Here is a 19059-nt window from a genome sequence, read left to right as displayed (position 1 = left end):
TCTACTGTGGATATAACAGTCTGTCCAGATTTGCAACGGCATGCACACAGTAGCGCACAGAGCTTTCGGTTTGATAGCCGCTGTTCACACTTACTGTACATGATAATAATTCATAATTATTATCATGATGAAGCTTACACATACAGTTCAACAGTTCCTTTGCGTTCCGAGGAAAGGGAGGGGTGCAGGTCATACCGGCAGGCATACCGTGCCAGATCCATCTCTAGGTTCCGTCGTATGCACTCAAATAGTTTTGGATCCTGTTTTGCTGCCATCAGAATATGTAAAATGCAGTTAGATGGTCCTCAGACTGCTCATGGACAGCTGTCGGATGGGTGTCTCCCATCTCGACCGCACCCAGAGAATTTTGAACATGAACATCACACTCTGTGCCCCCGGCCAGTTTTGACCAACTATGTGTACTTCCACAGATGGCTTTCAGAGCGTTGTGGAAACTGATAACCGATACTTTTTGGATGTGCGCTGAGTCATAACTCCGGTGCCACTCTGCGTGATTGTGTGACGGGGGTATAAACAACAGGAAATATGTTCAATCTGCCACCTTCAACATCTGCATTCACGTACTGACTTACACATTAAACTCTGCAGAAAACCTCTCACATGAGCAGTGCAGCTTTGGACAATCCATATTTACCTTCTATGTCTTTTTCATGATGCTTATTTGCACACTGAAGCATGTTGGTGTAAGCTGTGGCCTGCACAGCTCCTAACTGGACTCACTTGCTTTTCCGTAAGGCGTGCTCGACACTGTGGCCCCTGTACTTCTTGTAGTAGTCGATGAAGGAGAAGGGAAGGTTAATGTTGAGAGGGTTAGTCCTGTCAGGCGCTGCTGCTCTCTTCCGTGACTCAAAGGCGATCATTAAGTCCACCCAAGCAGCTGGCCTCTTGATTTTGAATTGGTCAATAAAATCCTGACCAAAGATCCGGCACAGCAGCTTCTCAAATTCATAATCAATTCCAATAGATCCATAAGGACCACCTGGGAAAACAGTGACTGTAAATAAGGCTCAGAAAGAAGGGCAAAGGTGTTGTGGAGAAACAATGTTCTACCTGAGGCCTTGTAGAGCTCTTTTAGATGTCCCTCTGGAAGACGGATCTGATGGACTGTCAGATCCACTGTTCCTCCGCCACAGTCAACCACCACATAGCGGTCACCTGCTCAAAGGTTACACAGAAATCACATCACATATCACCAAATCGTCATGTCCAATGACATCTGGATTCAAGGGTTTCATATTCAGCTGGCGCCTAAATTCCACCGTAACTCTCCTGGGCTTCTTGTTGTTGTTTTTGAAACACATGCACCAGCTCGGATATGAATGAGACTTTGAGACTTCTTCAGTAGGTCAGAAATGGTACTGCTGACCTGGGCTTTTAATTTGGGTTTATTTATATTTTGTGTCTCTGGTGTCATTGAAGAAGCAAAAGGAAGAAGAGAAATCAGATGAGGGGAAAAAGTCTTGGGGTCAGCTCATAAGAAAGACAGTGCAGGATGTTTAGAAAGTGTAAATGTTTCTGGACAACATATATGTCAGAAGAGTCAGCGTGCAGCTGAAGGCTGATTGCAGTCATTCAAGTGTGTAACACGATGAAATAAGTCCAAAAAACAGAAAACGTAGAAAACTCTGCATATTTCATTAAAAACACGAACAAAACAAAACAAAAAAGTTTTACGCAACACTTCACATCTTTACATTTGCACAAATTTAAATTATCGTTGATCTTTGCAGGCAACACACCAAACAGTTTGGTTACGCAAGAAAGCAGAACAGATGAGTAAAATAAAAAGACTCTACCTTCTTCCAGCTCCGACCAAAGCTCCCCTATGACATTTTCCACCAAAAAGGTGCGGCTCTGCCGGTTGCGCCGAACATGCTCCTTAGCTGGTTATTAACAGAGAGAAAACGTTGTCGTGAGAAAGGTCTAAAGCTTTGCTCTGTGAAGCAGTGTGGCTCATACAGAGTGCAAGGCAAGCAGCAGGCAGACATGGCCGCGCATGCGCTTGTGTGTGTGTGTGTGTGTGTGTGTGTATGTGTGCGCACGCACGTCACAGCAAAACCCCGTTTGAAGTTTTATTTTTTGCAGTCATAACTATCCTGGGGTACTTTGTACTCAGTTTATAATACACTGATGAACAAAATAATGGAATACTCAGCAATTCAAAGAAATTGTGATTTTTCAGTAATTTGATACCTGACTTAAGAAGATCCCAGATCACAAGCACTAAATTGTATAAACATTTGAGTGTTGGAACAGAGACAATTCTGCAGGTGATTTACTAAGACGACACAGGCAGCTGATAGCAGGTGAAAATGTGAGATAGACAGCAGTATTTCAAGAAGCATTTTGCACATTATTGGCCATAAGTGCAAAATGAAAGAAAAACAGTAACTACGAACCTTCATTACACACGGATTCTACCACATAACTGACCATGTTCACACACTGACATTTAAAAGAATAACCTATTTCAGACTTGCGTTTTCTCACCGCATCTGCTTGGAGTCTGGAGTTTTCTGCCTACCAGTCCGTGCGCATGCACAGGAAAGTCAGAAGTAAACAACAACAGTGCTCACTTCTATTGCATGCAGGGACCACCACACGTGAACACATGACTGTGGGTGGCATTTAGCTAAACATGGCAGAGTTTGTTTTGCTGATTGACGAGCATTTGAACACTGGTGGTGCTAAGGCTGCGCTCTCACTGCCTCCAATGTGCTTACCGAGTCTGCGGGCTCAGTAACCTCCGCAGCGGGCCACGCACACCGCCCCGTCTGCTGTGCAGAGCTGTGGCCAACTGTGGCAACAGGTCCAGAGACTACGCTCATTGTTTTGATGCGGAGCGCTCTGGCAGCCCGCAAGGATAGACTTCTTGCAGAAAAATCCACAGCGCCGCAGGGTTTCGGTAACCGCAGCTGAAGAGCTCCGTGGCCACTGAGAGAGGTTTGTATCTTTTTAAGGACTTGGATTCTCTGCAGGTCCCACAGCGGTACCCCGCAACGGTAACACAAGAGGCAGTGTGAGCGCGGGGTAATTCTTCAAACACAAAAAACCAAATCCACTACGCCGTCTGGAGGCATGAAGAACTGTTAGGATGAAAACATGGTGAAATTTCTGACGCAAATTTTTACTGGTCTGAGAAAGTGCACGAAGTCAACCACAAAGTGCCTTTTAAAAATCTACATCTCTGTCCCTTTAAACATCATCATCTCTGTCCCTTTAAACATCTACATCTATGTCCCTTTTAAACATCAACATCTCTGTCCCTTTAAACATCTACATCTATGTCCCTTTTAAACATCAACATCTCTGTCCTTTTTAAACATCTACATCTATGTCCCTTTTAAAAATCTACATCTCTGTCCATTTTACACATCTACATCTATGTCCCTTTTAAACATCAACATCTCTGTCCCTTTAAACATCATCATCTCTGTCCCTTTAAACATCTACATCTATGTCCCGTTTAAACATCAACATCTCTGTCCCTTTTAAACATCATCATCTATGTCCCTTTAAACATCATCTCTGTCCCTTTTAAACATTAACATCTCTGTCCCTTTGAAACATCTACATCTATGTCCCTTTAAACATCATCATCTCTGTCCCTTTTAAACATCAACATCTCTGTCCCTTTTAAAAATCATCATCTCTGTCCCTTTTAAACATCTACATCTATGTCCCTTTTAAAAATCTACATCTCTGTCCCTTTTACACATCTACATCTATGTCCCTTTAAACATCATCATCTCTGTCCCTTTTAAACATCAACATCTCTGTCCCTTTTAAACATCTACATCTATGTCCCTTTTAAAAATCTACATCTCTTGTTGTGTGTGGGCCGCCAGAAGAGGAGGTACTGCTGGCCCACCACCAGAGGGCGCCCTGCCTGAAGTGCGGGCTTCAGGCACGAGAGGGCGCTGCCGCCATGGACACAGCCGGGGGTGACAGCTGTCACTCATTACCTCTTGACAGCTGTCACCCATCTACTCAACGTCCTCTCACTCCATAAAGACCAGACGTCATCTCCACCTCGTTGCCGAGATATCATACTTCATTGGAGGTAATATCCTCAGCCATTTGTGATTGCAATATTTGTATATTGTGAGTGTTTGCAGGAGTACTGGTACCTCCGTCGGTGAAAGCTGAGAGAGCGTTGAAGGCACTCTTTTCCCCTGAGGAATCTACAGTACTCTGCAGTTATTGAGTGAGAGGTGGCATTCCCACCGCTGTTGTTACTGGGTGTACACACACCCACACTTGACTGTCTTTGTTCTTCCGCCAAGCATTACACGAGAGCAGACAAGTCCGGGGACTGTGATCAGGTGAAGGAAAGAGCATATCAATCACCACCCAATTAATGGCCGCTCTTCATTGGCGTCCTGTTAATTCTAGAATAGAATTTAAAATGCTTCTCTTCTACGTATAAGGGTTTTAGAATAATCAGGTGCCCAATCAGTTATCCTGAGGGACCTCGTAGTACATCATCCCAATAGAGCGCTTCGCTCTCAGACTGCAGGCGTACTTGTAGTTCCTAGGGGTTTTGTAAGAGGTAGAATGGGAGCCAGAGCCTTCAGCTTTCAGGGGCTCCTCTCCTGTGGAACCAGCTCCCAATTCAGATCAGGGAGACAGACACCCTCCTCTACTTTTAAGATTAGGCTTAAAACTTTCCTTTTTGCTAAAGCTTATAGTTAGGACTGGATCAGGTGACCCTGAAACCATCCCTTAGTTATGCTGCTATAGACGTAGACTGCTGGGGGGTTCCCACGATGCACTGTTTCTTTCTCTTTTGCTCTGTATGCCCACTCTGCATTTAATCATTAGTGATCGATCTCTGCTCCCCTCCACAGCATGTCTTTTTCCTGGTTCTCTCCCTCAGCCCCAACCAGTCCCAGCAGAGACTGCCCCTCCCTGAGCCTGGTTCTGCTGGAGGGTTTCTTCCTGTTAAAGGGAGTTTTCCTTCCCACTGTAGCCAGATGCTTGCTCACAGGGGGTCGTTTTGACCGTTGGGGTTTTACATAATTATTGTATGGCCTTGCCTTACAATATAAGGCGCCTTGGGGCAACTGTTTGTTGTGATTTGGCGCTATATAAAAAAAAATTGATTGATTGATCACCTGGGAATTCGGGACTTGGCAGCTCCAGTATTCACCAGGTTCTGTGGCGGCGGAAATCGTGTGGTTCCGGCTCTTCTCAGGACAGACGTCTTCTACCCTCGAGCCTGCCCACACGTCACCTTTGTGGATTGACTGTAATTATATTCTGAGATTGTCTGTATGTTCGTTGTGCACATTTCACAACATTAAATTGTTACCTTTTGTGGGTCCGTGTCACTACACTTTCACAACAGGATATCTCGGCCAGCGTCATGGACTCCGAGGGGTGTCACCCGGCTGTTGAACGACCAATGGGAGAGCAGGGAGCGCAGGCGTCTGCAGGAGGTGTGATTGGTGAGCTGCAGCACATTTTCACCGCCTTTACGGCTCAGTTGGATCAGATGACCAAGCAAAACATCCTCCTGAACGGCAGAGTGGAGGCTCTCTCCGCACAGATGGTGGCGAGCGCTCAGGGCGCTGCTGCAGCTCCTCCTCCTGCCGACCCTGTGCAGGATATGAACGTTCCAGTGGTGGTTCAACAACCCCTCCCACCATCCCCTGAAGCATACATAAGCCCTCCTGAGCCGTACGGAGGTTGTACGGAGACGTGCGCGGACTTTCTCATGCAGTGTTCGCTCGTCTTCGCACAACGTCCCGTCATGTACGCGTCAGATGCTAGTAAAATAGCTTATGTGATTGCTCTGCTTCGGGGTAAGGCACGCGCCTGGGCTACGGCGCTCTGGGAACAGAACTCACGGTTGTTATCAGCATACACTGGGTTTGTGGGGGAGTTCAGAACAGTGTTTGATCACCCTAACAGGGGAGAGACCGCTTCAACTGTGCTGCTGTCAATGAGACAGGGACGCGAGAGCGCAGCCGCTTATGCAGTCAACTTCCGCATCGCGGCTGCGAGGTCTGGCTGGAATAACGTTGCGCTCCGCGCCGCCTTCATAAACGGACTGTCGTTGGTCCTGAAGGAGCAGCTGGTAGCTAAGGAGGAACCGCGGGATTTAGATGGGCTTATCAATCTCGTTATACGGTTAGACAATCGGTTGGAGGAACGCCGTCGGGAGCGAGGTGAAGGACGTGACCGGATACGCACCGCCCCTCTCCCTTCCGGGTTCGAAAAAGGGGCCGCCCTCCCCGCAGCACTCTGTGGGGCAACAGCTCCCCCTGCTGACGTTGTTAGGGAAACGCACAGGGCCAAAATGAGGAGGCTGATCCGCGGGGAGTGTTTTCTCTGCAGCTCAAAGGAGCACACACAGAAAAACTGCCCCAAACGGCCAAAACAACAACCGCCCTCAGAGACTGGGCTAAGGGGGGGTCAAAACATTCACGTGAGACACACACAGATTGCCACACGACTCCCAGTTACAATCCTGAGCGGGGATTTAACCCTTCAAGCCCCAGCACTGGTGGACACGGGGTCAGAAGGGAATCTGCTAGACAGCAGATGGGCAAGGGAGGTAGGGCTCCCTCTGGTGGCACTTCCTTCGCCATTGCAGGTGCGGGCACTAGATGGCACCCTCCTCCCTTTAATCACACACAAGACACAACCAGTAACTCTGGTGGTGTCTGGAAACCATCGGGAGGAGATTGAGTTTTTTGTAACTCCTTCTACCTCCCGCGTGATTTTGGGCTTCCCATGGATGTTGAAGCACAATCCCCGGATTGATTGGCCGTCTGGGTTGGTGGTTCAGTGGAGCGAGACCTGCCATCGGGTGTGTTTAGGATCCTTGGTTCCTCCCGGTTTACAGGCTAAGGAGGAGGTCAAAGTCCCTCCCAATCTGACGGCAGTGCCGGTTGAGTACCACGATCTTGCTGACGTCTTCAGCAAGGATCTGGCACTCACCCTTCCCCCGCACCGTCCGTACGATTGTGCCATTGATTTGGTTCCAGGCACTGAGTTCCCGTCCAGCAGGCTGTACAACCTCTCACGACCTGAGCGCGAATCAATGGAGACCTACATCCGGGACTCATTAGCTGCCGGGCTGATCCGGAACTCCACCTCCCCGATGGGGGCAGGTTTCTTTTTTGTGGGCAAGAAAGATGGCGGACTCCGTCCATGCATTGATTACAGGCGGCTGAATGAGATTACGGTTCGCAACCGATACCCGTTGCCATTGTTGGATTCCGTGTTCACCCCCCTGCATGGAGCCAAAATCTTTACTAAGCTGGATCTTAGAAATGCGTATCACCTGGTTCGGATCCGGAAGGGAGACGAATGGAAGACGGCATTTAACACCCCGTTAGGTCACTTTGAGTACCTGGTCATGCCGTTCAGCCTCACCAACGCCCCCGCGACGTTCCAAGCCTTGGTTAATGACGTCTTGCGGGACTTCCTGCACCGATTCGTCTTCGTATATCTGGACGATATTCTCATCTTTTCTCCGGATCCTGAGACCCATGTCCAGCATGTACATCAGGTCCTGCAGCGGTTATTAGAGAACCGACTGTTTGTGAAGGGCGAGAAGTGCGAGTTTCACCGCACGTCTTTGTCCTTCCTGGAGTTTATCATCTCCTCTAACTCCGTCGCCCCTGATCCGGCCAAGGTTGCGGCGGTGAGAGATTGGCCCCAACCAACAAGCCGTAGGAAGCTGCAACAGTTCCTCGGCTTTGCTAATTTCTATAAGAGGTTCATTAAGGGCTACAGTCAGGTAGTTAGCCCCCTGACAGCCCTGACCTCTCCAAAAGTCCCCTTCACCTGGTCGGATCGGTGTGAAGCCGCGTTCAAGGAGTTGAAACGACGGTTCTCTACTGCGCCAGTTTTGGTGCAGCCCGACCCTAGCCGCCAGTTCGTGGTTGAAGTGGACGCCTCTGACTCAGGGATAGGAGCTGTGCTATCCCAGAGCGGAGAGACCGATAAGGTTCTTCACCCGTGTGCCTACTTTTCACGCAGGTTGACCCCGGCTGAACGGAACTATGACGTCGGCAATTGAGAACTCCTTGCGGTGAAAGAGGCTCTTGAGGAGTGGAGACACCTGTTGGAGGGAGCGTCTGTGCCATTCACGGTTTTCACTGACCATCGGAACCTGGAGTATATCAGGACCGCCAAGCGGCTGAACCCCAGGCAAGCCCGCTGGTCACTGTTCTTCGGACGTTTTGACTTCCGGATCACCTATCGCCCCGGGACCAAGAACCAGAGATCGGATGCCTTGTCCCGGGTACACGAAGACGAAGTCAAAACGGTGCTGTCGGATCCACCGGTGCCCATCATTCCGGAGTCCACTATCGTGGCCACCATCACCTGGGACGTGGAGAAGACCGTCCGGGAGGCCCTGGCACGGAGCCCGGACCCCGGAACCGGTCCGAAGAACCGTCTGTACGTCCCACCAGAGGCCAGAGCTGCAGTCTTGGACTTCTGTCACGGTTCCAAGCTCTCCTGTCATCCAGGGGTGCGAAGGACCGTGGCAGTTGTCCGGCAGCGCTTCTGGTGGGCGTCTATGGAGGCCGACGTCCGGGAATATATCCAGGCCTGCACCACCTGTGCCAGGGGCAAGGCAGTACATAAGAAGGCCCAAGGACTCCTCCAGCCGCTGCCGGTGCCTCATCGCCCCTGGTCCCACATCGGCCTGGATTTCGTCACGGGCCTCCCGCCGTCCCAGGGCAACACCACCATCTTCACGATAGTGGACCGATTCTCCAAGGCGGCCCACTTCGTGGCCCTCCCGAAGCTCCCAACAGCCCAGGAGACAGCAGACCTCCTGGTCCACCACGTCGTCCGTCTGCATGAGATACCCTCCGACATGGTCCCCAGTTCTCCTCACACGTCTGGAGGAGCTTCTGCAGGGAACTGGGGGCCACCGTGAGCCTCTCGTCCGGGTACCATCCACAGACGAACGGACAGGCAGAGCGGGCCAACCAGGAACTGGAACAGACCCTCCGCTGCATCACATCTGCGCACCCGACAGCCTGGAGTAACCATCTGGCCTGGATCGAGTATGCGCATAACAGCCAGGTGTCTTCTGCCACCGGCCTCTCCCCATTTAAGGTGTGTTTGGGGTATCAGCCCCCGTTGTTTCCCGTGGTGGAGGGAGAGGTCGGTGTGCCCTCGGTCCAGGCCCACCTGCGGAAGTGCCGTCGGGTGTGGCGCTCCACCCGTTCTGCCTTGTTGAAGGCCCGGACGAGGGCGAAGACCCATGCAGACCGCCGGCGATCCCCGGCCCCTGCTTACCAGCCCGGGCAGGAGGTGTGGCTTTCCACGAAGGACATCCCCCTCCAGGTGGACTCCCCGAAACTTCAGGACAGGTACATTGGCCCCTTCAAGATCCTCAAAGTCCTCAGTCCTGCCGCAGTGAAGCTCCAACTCCCGGCTTCACTGCGGATCCATCCGGTTTTCCACGTGTCACGCATCAAACCTCACCACACCTCACCCCTCTGTGCTCCCGGACCGGCGCCGCCTCCTGCTCGGATCATCGACGGGGAGCCGGCTTGGACGGTGCGCCGGCTCCTGGACGTCCGTCGGATGGGCCGGGGGTTCCAGTACTTGGTGGACTGGGAGGGGTATGGACCTGAAGAACGCTCCTGGGTGAAGAGGAGCTTCATCCTGGATCCGGCCCTCCTGGCCAACTTCTACCGTCGACACCCCAACAAGCCGGGTCGGGCGCCAGGAGGCGCCCGTTGAGGGGGGGGTCCTGTTGTGTGTGGGCCGCCAGAAGTGGAGGTACTGCTGGCCCACCACCAGAGGGCGCCCTGCCTGAAGTGCGGGCTTCAGGCACGAGAGGGCGCTGCCGCCATGGACACAGCCGGGGGTGACAGCTGTCACTCATTACCTCTTGACAGCTGTCACCCATCTACTCAACGTCCTCTCACTCCATAAAGACCAGACGTCATCTCCACCTCGTTGCCGAGATATCATACTTCATTGGAGGTAATATCCTCAGCCATTTGTGATTGCAATATTTGTATATTGTGAGTGTTTGCAGGAGTACTGGTACCTCCGTCGGTGAAAGCTGAGAGAGCGTTGAAGGCACTCTTTTCCCCTGAGGAATCTACAGTACTCTGCAGTTATTGAGTGAGAGGTGGCATTCCCACCGCTGTTGTTACTGGGTGTACACACACCCACACTTGACTGTCTTTGTTCTCGCCAGCAGTACCAGATCCGACAGTCGGGGACGGTGATCACCTGGGAATTCGGGACTTGGCGGCTCCAGTATTCACCAGGTTCTGTGGCGGCGGAAATCGTGTGGTTCCGGCTCTTCTCAGGACAGACATCTTCTACCCTCGAGCCTGCCCACACGTCACCTTTGTGGATTGATTGTAATTATATTCTGAGATTGTCTGTATGTTCGTTGTGCACATTTCACAACATTAAATTGTTACCTTTTGGCTCATCTACTGGCCGTTCATTTGCGCCCCCTGTTGTGGGTCCGTGTCACTACACTTTCACAACATTTCTGTCCCTTTAAACATTTACATCTATGTCCCGTTTAAACATCAACATCTCTGTCCCTTTTAAACATCAACATCTATGTCCCTTTAAACATCATCATCTCTGTCCCTTTAAACATCATCATCTCTGTCCCTTTAAACATCTACATCTATGTCCCTTTAAACATCTATGTCCCTTTAAACATCTACATCTCTGTCCCTTTAAACATCAACAACTATGTCCCTTTAAACATCTACATCTCTGTCCCTTTAAACATCAACATCTCTGTCCTTTTAAATATGAACATCTCTGCCCCTTTAAAACATCAACAGCTCTGTCCCTTTAAACATCAACAACTATGTCCCTTTAAACACCTACATCTATTTCCCTTAAACATCTACATCTCTGTCCCTTTAAACATCATCATCTCTGTCTCTTTAAACATCTACAACTATGTCCCTTTAAACATCAACAACTACGTCCCTTTAAAACATCTACATCTATGTCCCTTAAACATCTACATCTCTGTCCCTTAAACATCTACAACTATGTCCCTTTAAACATCAACATCTATGTCCCTTAAACATCTACATCTCTGTCTCTTTAAACATCTACAACTATGTCCCTTTAAACATCAACAACTATGTCCCTATAAACACCTACATCTATGTCCCTAAAACATCTACAACTATGTCCCTTTAAACATCAACAACTACATCCCTTTAAACATCTACATCTATGTCCCTTTAAACATATACATCTACGTCCCTTTAAACATCTACATCTCTGCCCTTTAAGCATCAACATCTATGTCCATTTAAATATCATCATCTGTCCCTTTAAACATCAGTATCGCTGACCATTTAAACATCGAAATCTTTGTCCCTTTAAAAAATCTACATCTATGTCCTTTTAAACATCTACATGCATGTGCCTTTATAGTTTTTTTAAATTGCTAAAACACATTTCACAAAACTCTCCCCCATTTTCTCAAAACGCTAAACACACTATTCTAAAGCTCCATACACAAGCCCATACCTTCTCTTTTCAAAACGCAAACTGTCACACCAAAACAGCTGCTCAAAGTCTGCAAGAATGTAGACACTATATGCATCATTACACACTACAACAAAACAACTGAAAACACAATGTTCAGTGTGTGAGAATGTCCTTTTTACATTTGTTTGCAACTGCCAAAGCATAGTATCTGTATCTGAACAGTATCTGTTCTCAAAATATATTACTGTAGAGTATGTAGCATTCATAGATTTGTGTGTTTCATATGAACAGTATGTAAATCTACAGAGAATACAGTATGTACACTACTGTACTGTATCACAACTCAGTGCAAACACTACAGAGGATCCATTACACACAATACTCATTGAAGACACAATGTTCAGGGTGTGATGGTTTTCTCATTTATTGAACTATACCACACACACACACACACACACACACACACACACACATCATTGTGCAGCATCACGTTGCTGAGCTGGGTCAGGCCACAGGACGTCATCTACATCGCAGGCATGATGGTGTGAGTTTGCCTTGCCCTCCCTCCTTGGCCTGCTCCTCTCCCTCCTTGGCCTGCTCCTCTCCCTCCTTGGCCTGCTCCTCTCCCTCCTCTGACTCTAACTCCTCTTCCTCTGATTCTGCCTCTGTCCATTGTGGTACTGTATATGTTTGGAACCTTCAGCAACTGTGCACTCTGAACTGGCTTCTATAGGTGTGGTCACATCATTTGCAACAAGTGTCTACAATTCTGAGTCGTTATGTTTAATGAATGAAGCCAAGTGTGTACATTGTGTTCAGGTTTTGCTGACTGTGGCAAGCAAGTGGGCCTTCACCCACTTGCTTTAAACTGAGAATCTGAGCAGAGTTTTCTGCAACTTGTGTTTTAGCAAGGCAAAATGTGTTTAGATTTCTGAGAAAAGGAGGACTGCGTTTTGTGAACTGTGTCTTCATGTGACATGTGTTTATGATTTTGGCAAATGGGGGCTAGTTTTATTAAATGTGTTTAGATAACTGGTCATTTGGTTTAGAGAATTGGGTTTTATGTTTTAGCAATTTAAAAAAACTGTAAACATCTAAATCTATGTTCATTTAAACATCAGCATGTCTGTCCCTTTAAATAGCTACATCTATGTCCTTTAAACATCAACATCTCTGATACTTAAAACATCTAAATCGCTGTCCCTTTAAACATCTACATCTATGTCCCTTTAAACATCTACATCTCTGTCCGTTTAAACATCAACAACTATGTCCCTTTAAACATCTACAACTATGTCCCTTTAAACATCTACATCTCTCTCCTTGAAACATCAACATCTCTGTCCTTTTAAATATGAACATCTCTGCCCTTTAAAACATCAACAGCTCTGTCCCTTTAAACATCTACATCTATGTCCCTTTAAACATCTACATCTCTGTCCCTTTAAACGTCATTGTCTCTGTCCCTTTAAACATCTACATCTCTGTCCCTTTTAAACATTAACATCTCTGTCCCTTTGAAACATCTACATCTATGTCCCTTTTAAAAATCTACATCTCTGTCCCTTTTAAACATCAACATCTCTGTCCCTTTAAACATCATCATCTCTGTCCCTTTAAACATCTACATCTATGTCCCTTTTAAACATCAACATCTCTGTCCCTTTAAACATCATCATCTCTGTCCCTTTTAAACATCAACATCTCTGTCCCTTTAAACATCTACATCTATGTCCCTTTTAAACATCAATATCTCTGTCCCTTTTAAACATCTACATCTATGTCCCTTTTAAAAATCTACATCTCTGTCCCTTTTACACATCAACGTCTCTGTCCCTTTTAAACATCTACATCTATGTCCCTTTTAAAAATCTACATCTCTGTCCCTTTAAACATCTACACCTATGTCCCGTTTAAACATCAACATCTCTGTCCCTTTTAAACATCAACATCTATGTCCCTTTAAACATCTATATCTCTGTCCCTTTAAACATCTATATCTCTGTCCCTTTAAACATCATCATCTCTGTCCCTTTAAACATCATCATCTCTGTCCCTTTAAACATCTACATCTATGTCCCTTTAAACATCTATGTCCCTTTAAACATCTACATCTCTGTCCCTTTAAACATCAACAACTATGTCCCTTTAAACACCTACATCTATTTCCCTTAAACATCTACATCTCTGTCCCTTTAAACATCATCATCTCTGTCTCTTTAAACATCTACAACTATGTCCCTTTAAACATCAACAACTACGTCCCTTTAAAACATCTACATCTATGTCCCTTAAACATCTACATCTCTGTCCCTTAAACATCTACAACTATGTCCCTTTAAACATCAACATCTATGTCCCTTAAACATCTACATCTCTGTCTCTTTAAACATCTACAACTATGTCCCTTTAAACATCAACAACTATGTCCCTTTAAACACCTACATCTATGTCCCTTAAACATCTACAACTATGTCCCTTTAAACATCAACAACTACATCCCTTTAAACATCTACATCTATGTCCCTTTAAACATATACATCTACGTCCCTTTAAACATCTACATCTCTGCCCTTTAAGCATCAACATCTATGTCCATTTAAATATCATCATCTGTCCCTTTAAACATCAGTATCGCTGACCATTTAAACATCGAAATCTTTGTCTCTTTAAACATCTACATCTATGTCCTTTTAAAAATTTACATATACGTCCCTTTAAACATCTACATGCATGTGCCTTTATAGCTTTTTTAAATTGCTAAAACACATTTCACAAAACTCTCCCCCATTTTCTCAAAACGCTAAACAACACACTATTCTAAAGCTCCATACACAAGCCCACACCTTCTCTTTTCAAAACGCAAACTGTCACACCAAAACAGCTGCTCAAAGTCTGCAAGAATGTAGACACTATATGCATCATTACACACTACAACAAAACAACTGAAAACACAATGTTCAGTGTGTGAGAATGTCCTTTTTACATTTGTTTGCAACTGCCAAAGCATAGTATCTGTATCTGAACAGTATCTGTTCTCAAAATATATTACTGTAGAGTATGTAGCATTCATAGATTTGTGTGTTTCATATGAACAGTATGTAAATCTACAGAGAATACAGTATGTACACTACTGTACTGTATCACAACTCAGTGCAAACACTACAGAGGATCCATTACACACAATACTCATTGAAGACACAATGTTCAGGGTGTGATGGTTTTCTCATTTATTGAACTATACCACACACACACACACACACACACACACATCATTGTGCGGCATCACGTTGCTGAGCTGGGTCAGGCCACAGGACGTCATCTACGTCGCAGGCATGATGGTGTGAGTTTGCCTTGCCCTCCCTCCTTGGCCTGCTCCTCTCCCTCCTTGGCCTGCTCCTCTCTCTCCTTGGCCTGCTCCTCTCCCTCCTCTGACTCTAACTCCTCTTCCTCTGATTCTGCCTCTGTCCATTGTGGTACTGTATATGTTTGGAACCTTCAGCAACTGTGCACTCTGAACTGGCTTCTATAGGTGTGGTCACATCATTTGCAACAAGTGTCTACAATTCTGAGTCGTTATGTTTAATGAATGAAGCCAAGTGTGTACATTGTGTTCAGGTTTTGCTGACTGTGGCAAGCAAGTGGGCCTTCACCCACTTGCTTTAAACTGAGAATCTGAGCAGAGTTTTCTGCAACTTGTGTTTTAGCAAGGCAAAATGTGTTTACATTTCTGAGCAAAGGAGGACTGCGTTTTGTGAATTGTGTCTTCATGTGACATGTGTTTATGGTTTTGGCAAACGGGGGCTAGTTTTATTAAATGTGTTTAGATAACTGGTCATTTGGTTTAGAGAATTGGGTTTTGTGTTTTAGCAATTTAAAAAACTGTAAACATCTAAATCTATGTCCATTTAAACATCAGCATGTCTGTCCCTTTAAATAGCTACATCTATGTCCTTTAAACATCAACATCTCTGCCCTTTAAAACATCAACAGCTCTGTCCCTTTAAACATCTACATCTATGTCCCTTTAAACATCTACATCTCTGTCCCTTTAAACATCATCGTCTCTGTCCCTTTAAACATCTACATCTATGTCCCATTACACATCTACAACTATGTCCCTTTAAACATCAACAACTACGTCCCTTTAAACATCTACATCTACGTCCCTTTAAACATCTACATTCTACATTCTGCTTAGGACTCCGACAAGGGAGGTCACATCTCCTCCACTCTCCCTTATCTCTGTTCTCTGCCTTTAACCTTCAAGTCCCTACTTCACCAGACTGTGAATTCCTCAAATTATATTGGATTCTGGATCTGCAGGGGTGGTGGCCAAGTGGTTAATGCGCTTGGTTTCAATTCAGAAGGCTCCGGGTTCAAATCCCACCCCTGCCACATTTCTCCATGTAATGTGGAGTTGCGTCAGGAAGAGCATCTGGCATAAAACCTGTGCCAATTCAACATGCAGATCCACCTTGGATTTGCTGTGGCGACCCCGAGTGCAAACAAGGGAGCAGCCAAAGGGACTTACTTATATTGGATTCTGGATCTATCGGAAAACTATTGGATTAACCATGGAATTGATCAGCTGGTCTCTGAACGCTATTGACACCATTTTTTCTACAAGAAGGTCAGGACCGGGGGATCCTACCTGCCCAGATGGAACGTATCCTGTGGGCTTTGTCCTCGACTCCTGGGGTTCTTGGCGTGTTGCACGCTTGGTGCCTTTCTCCGTTGAGGACGTCGAGGATTTATTTATTCATTTTTGGTGTCATGGTAGCAGGGCTGGTACTTTTTAGCTTATGTGCAGCCCTGATCTACCGGAAAATTGGCAAGACGGCGGCATCAAGAACCATGGCCCCTTGCTTGTCCGTCATGATTAACGAGGTTGGCAAGGCAGTGCATTCTCAGACTGCAATGACTCTTGAACTCAGATGCAAATTGGATGACATCTTGGAGCAGATGCGCGCCTTGCAGTTGAAGTTGAAGATTTCAGAGGCCGGTAAATATTCTTAATTCATAATTGGGAATATTCTTAATTCATAATTGGGATTTGGTTGTGCAAGTGCAACTGTTAAAAAGTGTTTTTCACTGCTGTAACCATAACATTACAGGCTTATCAAGCCTGAAGGTCAAACTGCTGTTTTTCCTCCAGAGGGATTTGTTTCGGCCTAGGGAACATTGGCTGTTTCTTATCTCATCTCACAAAGACAATAAACGGCTTTTCACAGGACTGAAGCATGTTCCATTCCCTCCCCCCACCCCCTCCTTCCCCCATCAATACCCCCCCCTTTCCCGTGCCTGCTATGTCACTCCTTCCCCCTTTGGCGGGGCAGTGAAGTTTTTGCTGCAGCTCACCCCCCCCCCCCCCCCCCCCCCCCCCCAGAAGCTGATGGCGGCGCAACTCAGGGTTGCTGCGTGGCCTTCACCCACTTGCCTCAATTCGGCTAACGGAATTCTTCAAACTTAGTGCACATAAACAATGTCAAATGTGTATGTGCTGTCTTCTTCTGTTCTTATTCTGATGTGTGCCATTATTACGGTAAACAAGTAATAATTGTGGACTAATTGCTGTCTGATTTAACTGGAGTGTAAACGTAATTTCTCCACTGTGAGATCTAATCTAATCTAATCTAATCTAATCTAATCTATGTGTTGTGTGTTGGGGGGTGTGGCTGGATGTTTTGGTGTTCTTTTCTTTTCTTTGCTCTTCAGGTGGCATGGAAACTGATTTGTCTGTGGAGAAGGTGCTGGCTGAAGAGTCCTCACCCTCATCAACATCATGTGTAGCACCTGTGACTGGTGCTCACATGCAACCTTAAAGACTCTCAGCTGAAGCAGATAATTGGATGGCGTTCTGCATTTAAATCATGTGTGATTCAAGCAGAACTGCCGGGAACTCGACCTTGTGATGTCCGTTTGTGAGACGCTGAGGACCGCGCCTGGGTTTGACACATCGAGCCCGTGAAGCAAGGAAGGGTGAGGAAACTTGCTGTCAGCACACATTAAAGGTGATTAAGTGTTCGACTAATTGTTGATAGTAACTTGGTGTTTTGTTATGCAGTATACTGGAATTGTGATGAGAATTGTGCAGTTTGCTTCTCACTGCTGTGGCGTGCAGGATAAATGATCTTCCACTTGTTGTGAGAAGCTGCTCATTTGCATAAAGTTAAAAAATACAGACCTGAATGTGTTGCTGATAGCGTGTGTCTTTTGAAAGATATTGTTGTAACTGCTGACTTACCTCACCTCTTCTTTGCTTCACAGAGAGTCAGTTTGTCGTGTCCACCTGGGGGGTGTTTGTCTGATGGTAGTGGGTCCAGGAACGCCTGGCTTCTATCCTTTTGGGCGCTTAAGAGCGTGCCAACAGTCACTCCACCAGAAGGACGTTCTTTTAGTTTTGTACACATTATTATGCACAGGTGAAAAATAAATTGTTTCTGTTGTTGGAACCGCTTTCTGGTTATTTTTAGCGCTGGGTTCTGTCTGACGCAGGTCCGCTCCTCAACTCGCGTCGACACATAACACTATGTCCCTTTAAAGTTTTACAGCATCTGTGTTTACAGTGCAGTCCAGTTTGGTGTCAATGTGGACACCCAGGTACTTGTACAGTGGGGGAAATAAGTATTTGATCCACTGTCAATTTTGCAGGTTTTCGCACCTACAAAGAATGGAAAGGTCTGCAATTTTTATCGTAGGTACACTTCAACTGTGAGAGACAGAATCTAAAAAAATAAAAAAAAATAAAAAATAAAAAAAAACAGAAAATCATATTGTATGATTTTTAAATAATTGATTTGCATTTTATTGCATGAAATAAGTATTTGATCCCCTACCAACCAGCAAGAATTCTGGCTCTCACAGACCTGTTAGTTTTTCTTTAAGAAGCCCTCTTATTCTGCACTCTTTACCTGTATTAATTGCACCTGTTTGAACTTGTTTGTTATATGGCTGGGGGGGCCTGGCTGCCTTTTTGTTTCTGTCCTTTGTTTCTCCTTCCAGGTGGCTTGCATTTGGGACTGAGTGGCTGTGTTGCTGAGGTTATCAGGACCTCACCCTGATCACCTGCGGCTCGTCAGGACTCACAGCTGAGGTGCATCTATATGGATTGGAACATGGTGGCATTTAAGACTGGAGTATACAGTGTGTATTTGCCAGAGACTCGACCTTGTGACCAGACGGGTGAGATCGTCGTCTCGGGAGCCATCTCATCATCAGTGGATGCAGAGAACGTCCAGGGTTTGATGCACGGTCTGTGAAAGAGGAGGGGGTGAGGTCTCACGCTCGTCAGCACACTTCCTGAGGTACGTTAGATTTTGTGACTAACATTTATACAGTCAGTAAATGTGGTGTCCCTCACACCTTTATTATATTGAGCTGTATGTTAGTCATGTATCGGCTTCCACTGCAGTGGAGTTTTGTGAACTGGATGTTCCATGCCTGCAGGTTGGGAAGCTGATTAGTAATCAAGCCAGGAAGTGTTTGCTGTTTGTACACCTTTAAGTGGTCTCTCTGTGTGTAGAGTGTGGACTCACATAATGGTTCCTTCTTTCACAGACTCGGTTTGTT

At 46.4% G+C, this 19059-nt stretch overlaps 1 protein-coding gene across 2 annotated transcripts in view; it reads right to left on the bottom strand.

Moving 5' to 3' along the window:
- The window catches only part of hspa12a (heat shock protein 12A), a 342644-nt gene that overhangs the window by 78500 nt on the left and 245085 nt on the right, over window positions 1–19059 (bottom strand). For both annotated transcript variants that reach the window (XM_034185227.1, XM_034185228.1), the window contains 3 exons: window positions 1818–1904; window positions 1072–1176; window positions 742–1000 (listed from right to left, as the gene is read on the bottom strand). In XM_034185227.1, the coding sequence (XP_034041118.1) occupies window positions 742–1000; window positions 1072–1176; window positions 1818–1904 (451 nt within the window). The remainder of the gene's footprint in view (window positions 1–741; window positions 1001–1071; window positions 1177–1817; window positions 1905–19059) is intronic.

The sequence above is a fragment of the Thalassophryne amazonica genome, chromosome 13 (assembly GCF_902500255.1).
Source record: "Thalassophryne amazonica chromosome 13, fThaAma1.1, whole genome shotgun sequence".
Classification (NCBI taxonomy): domain Eukaryota; kingdom Metazoa; phylum Chordata; class Actinopteri; order Batrachoidiformes; family Batrachoididae; genus Thalassophryne; species Thalassophryne amazonica.
This window is presented reverse-complemented; position numbering and strand designations above follow the sequence as displayed.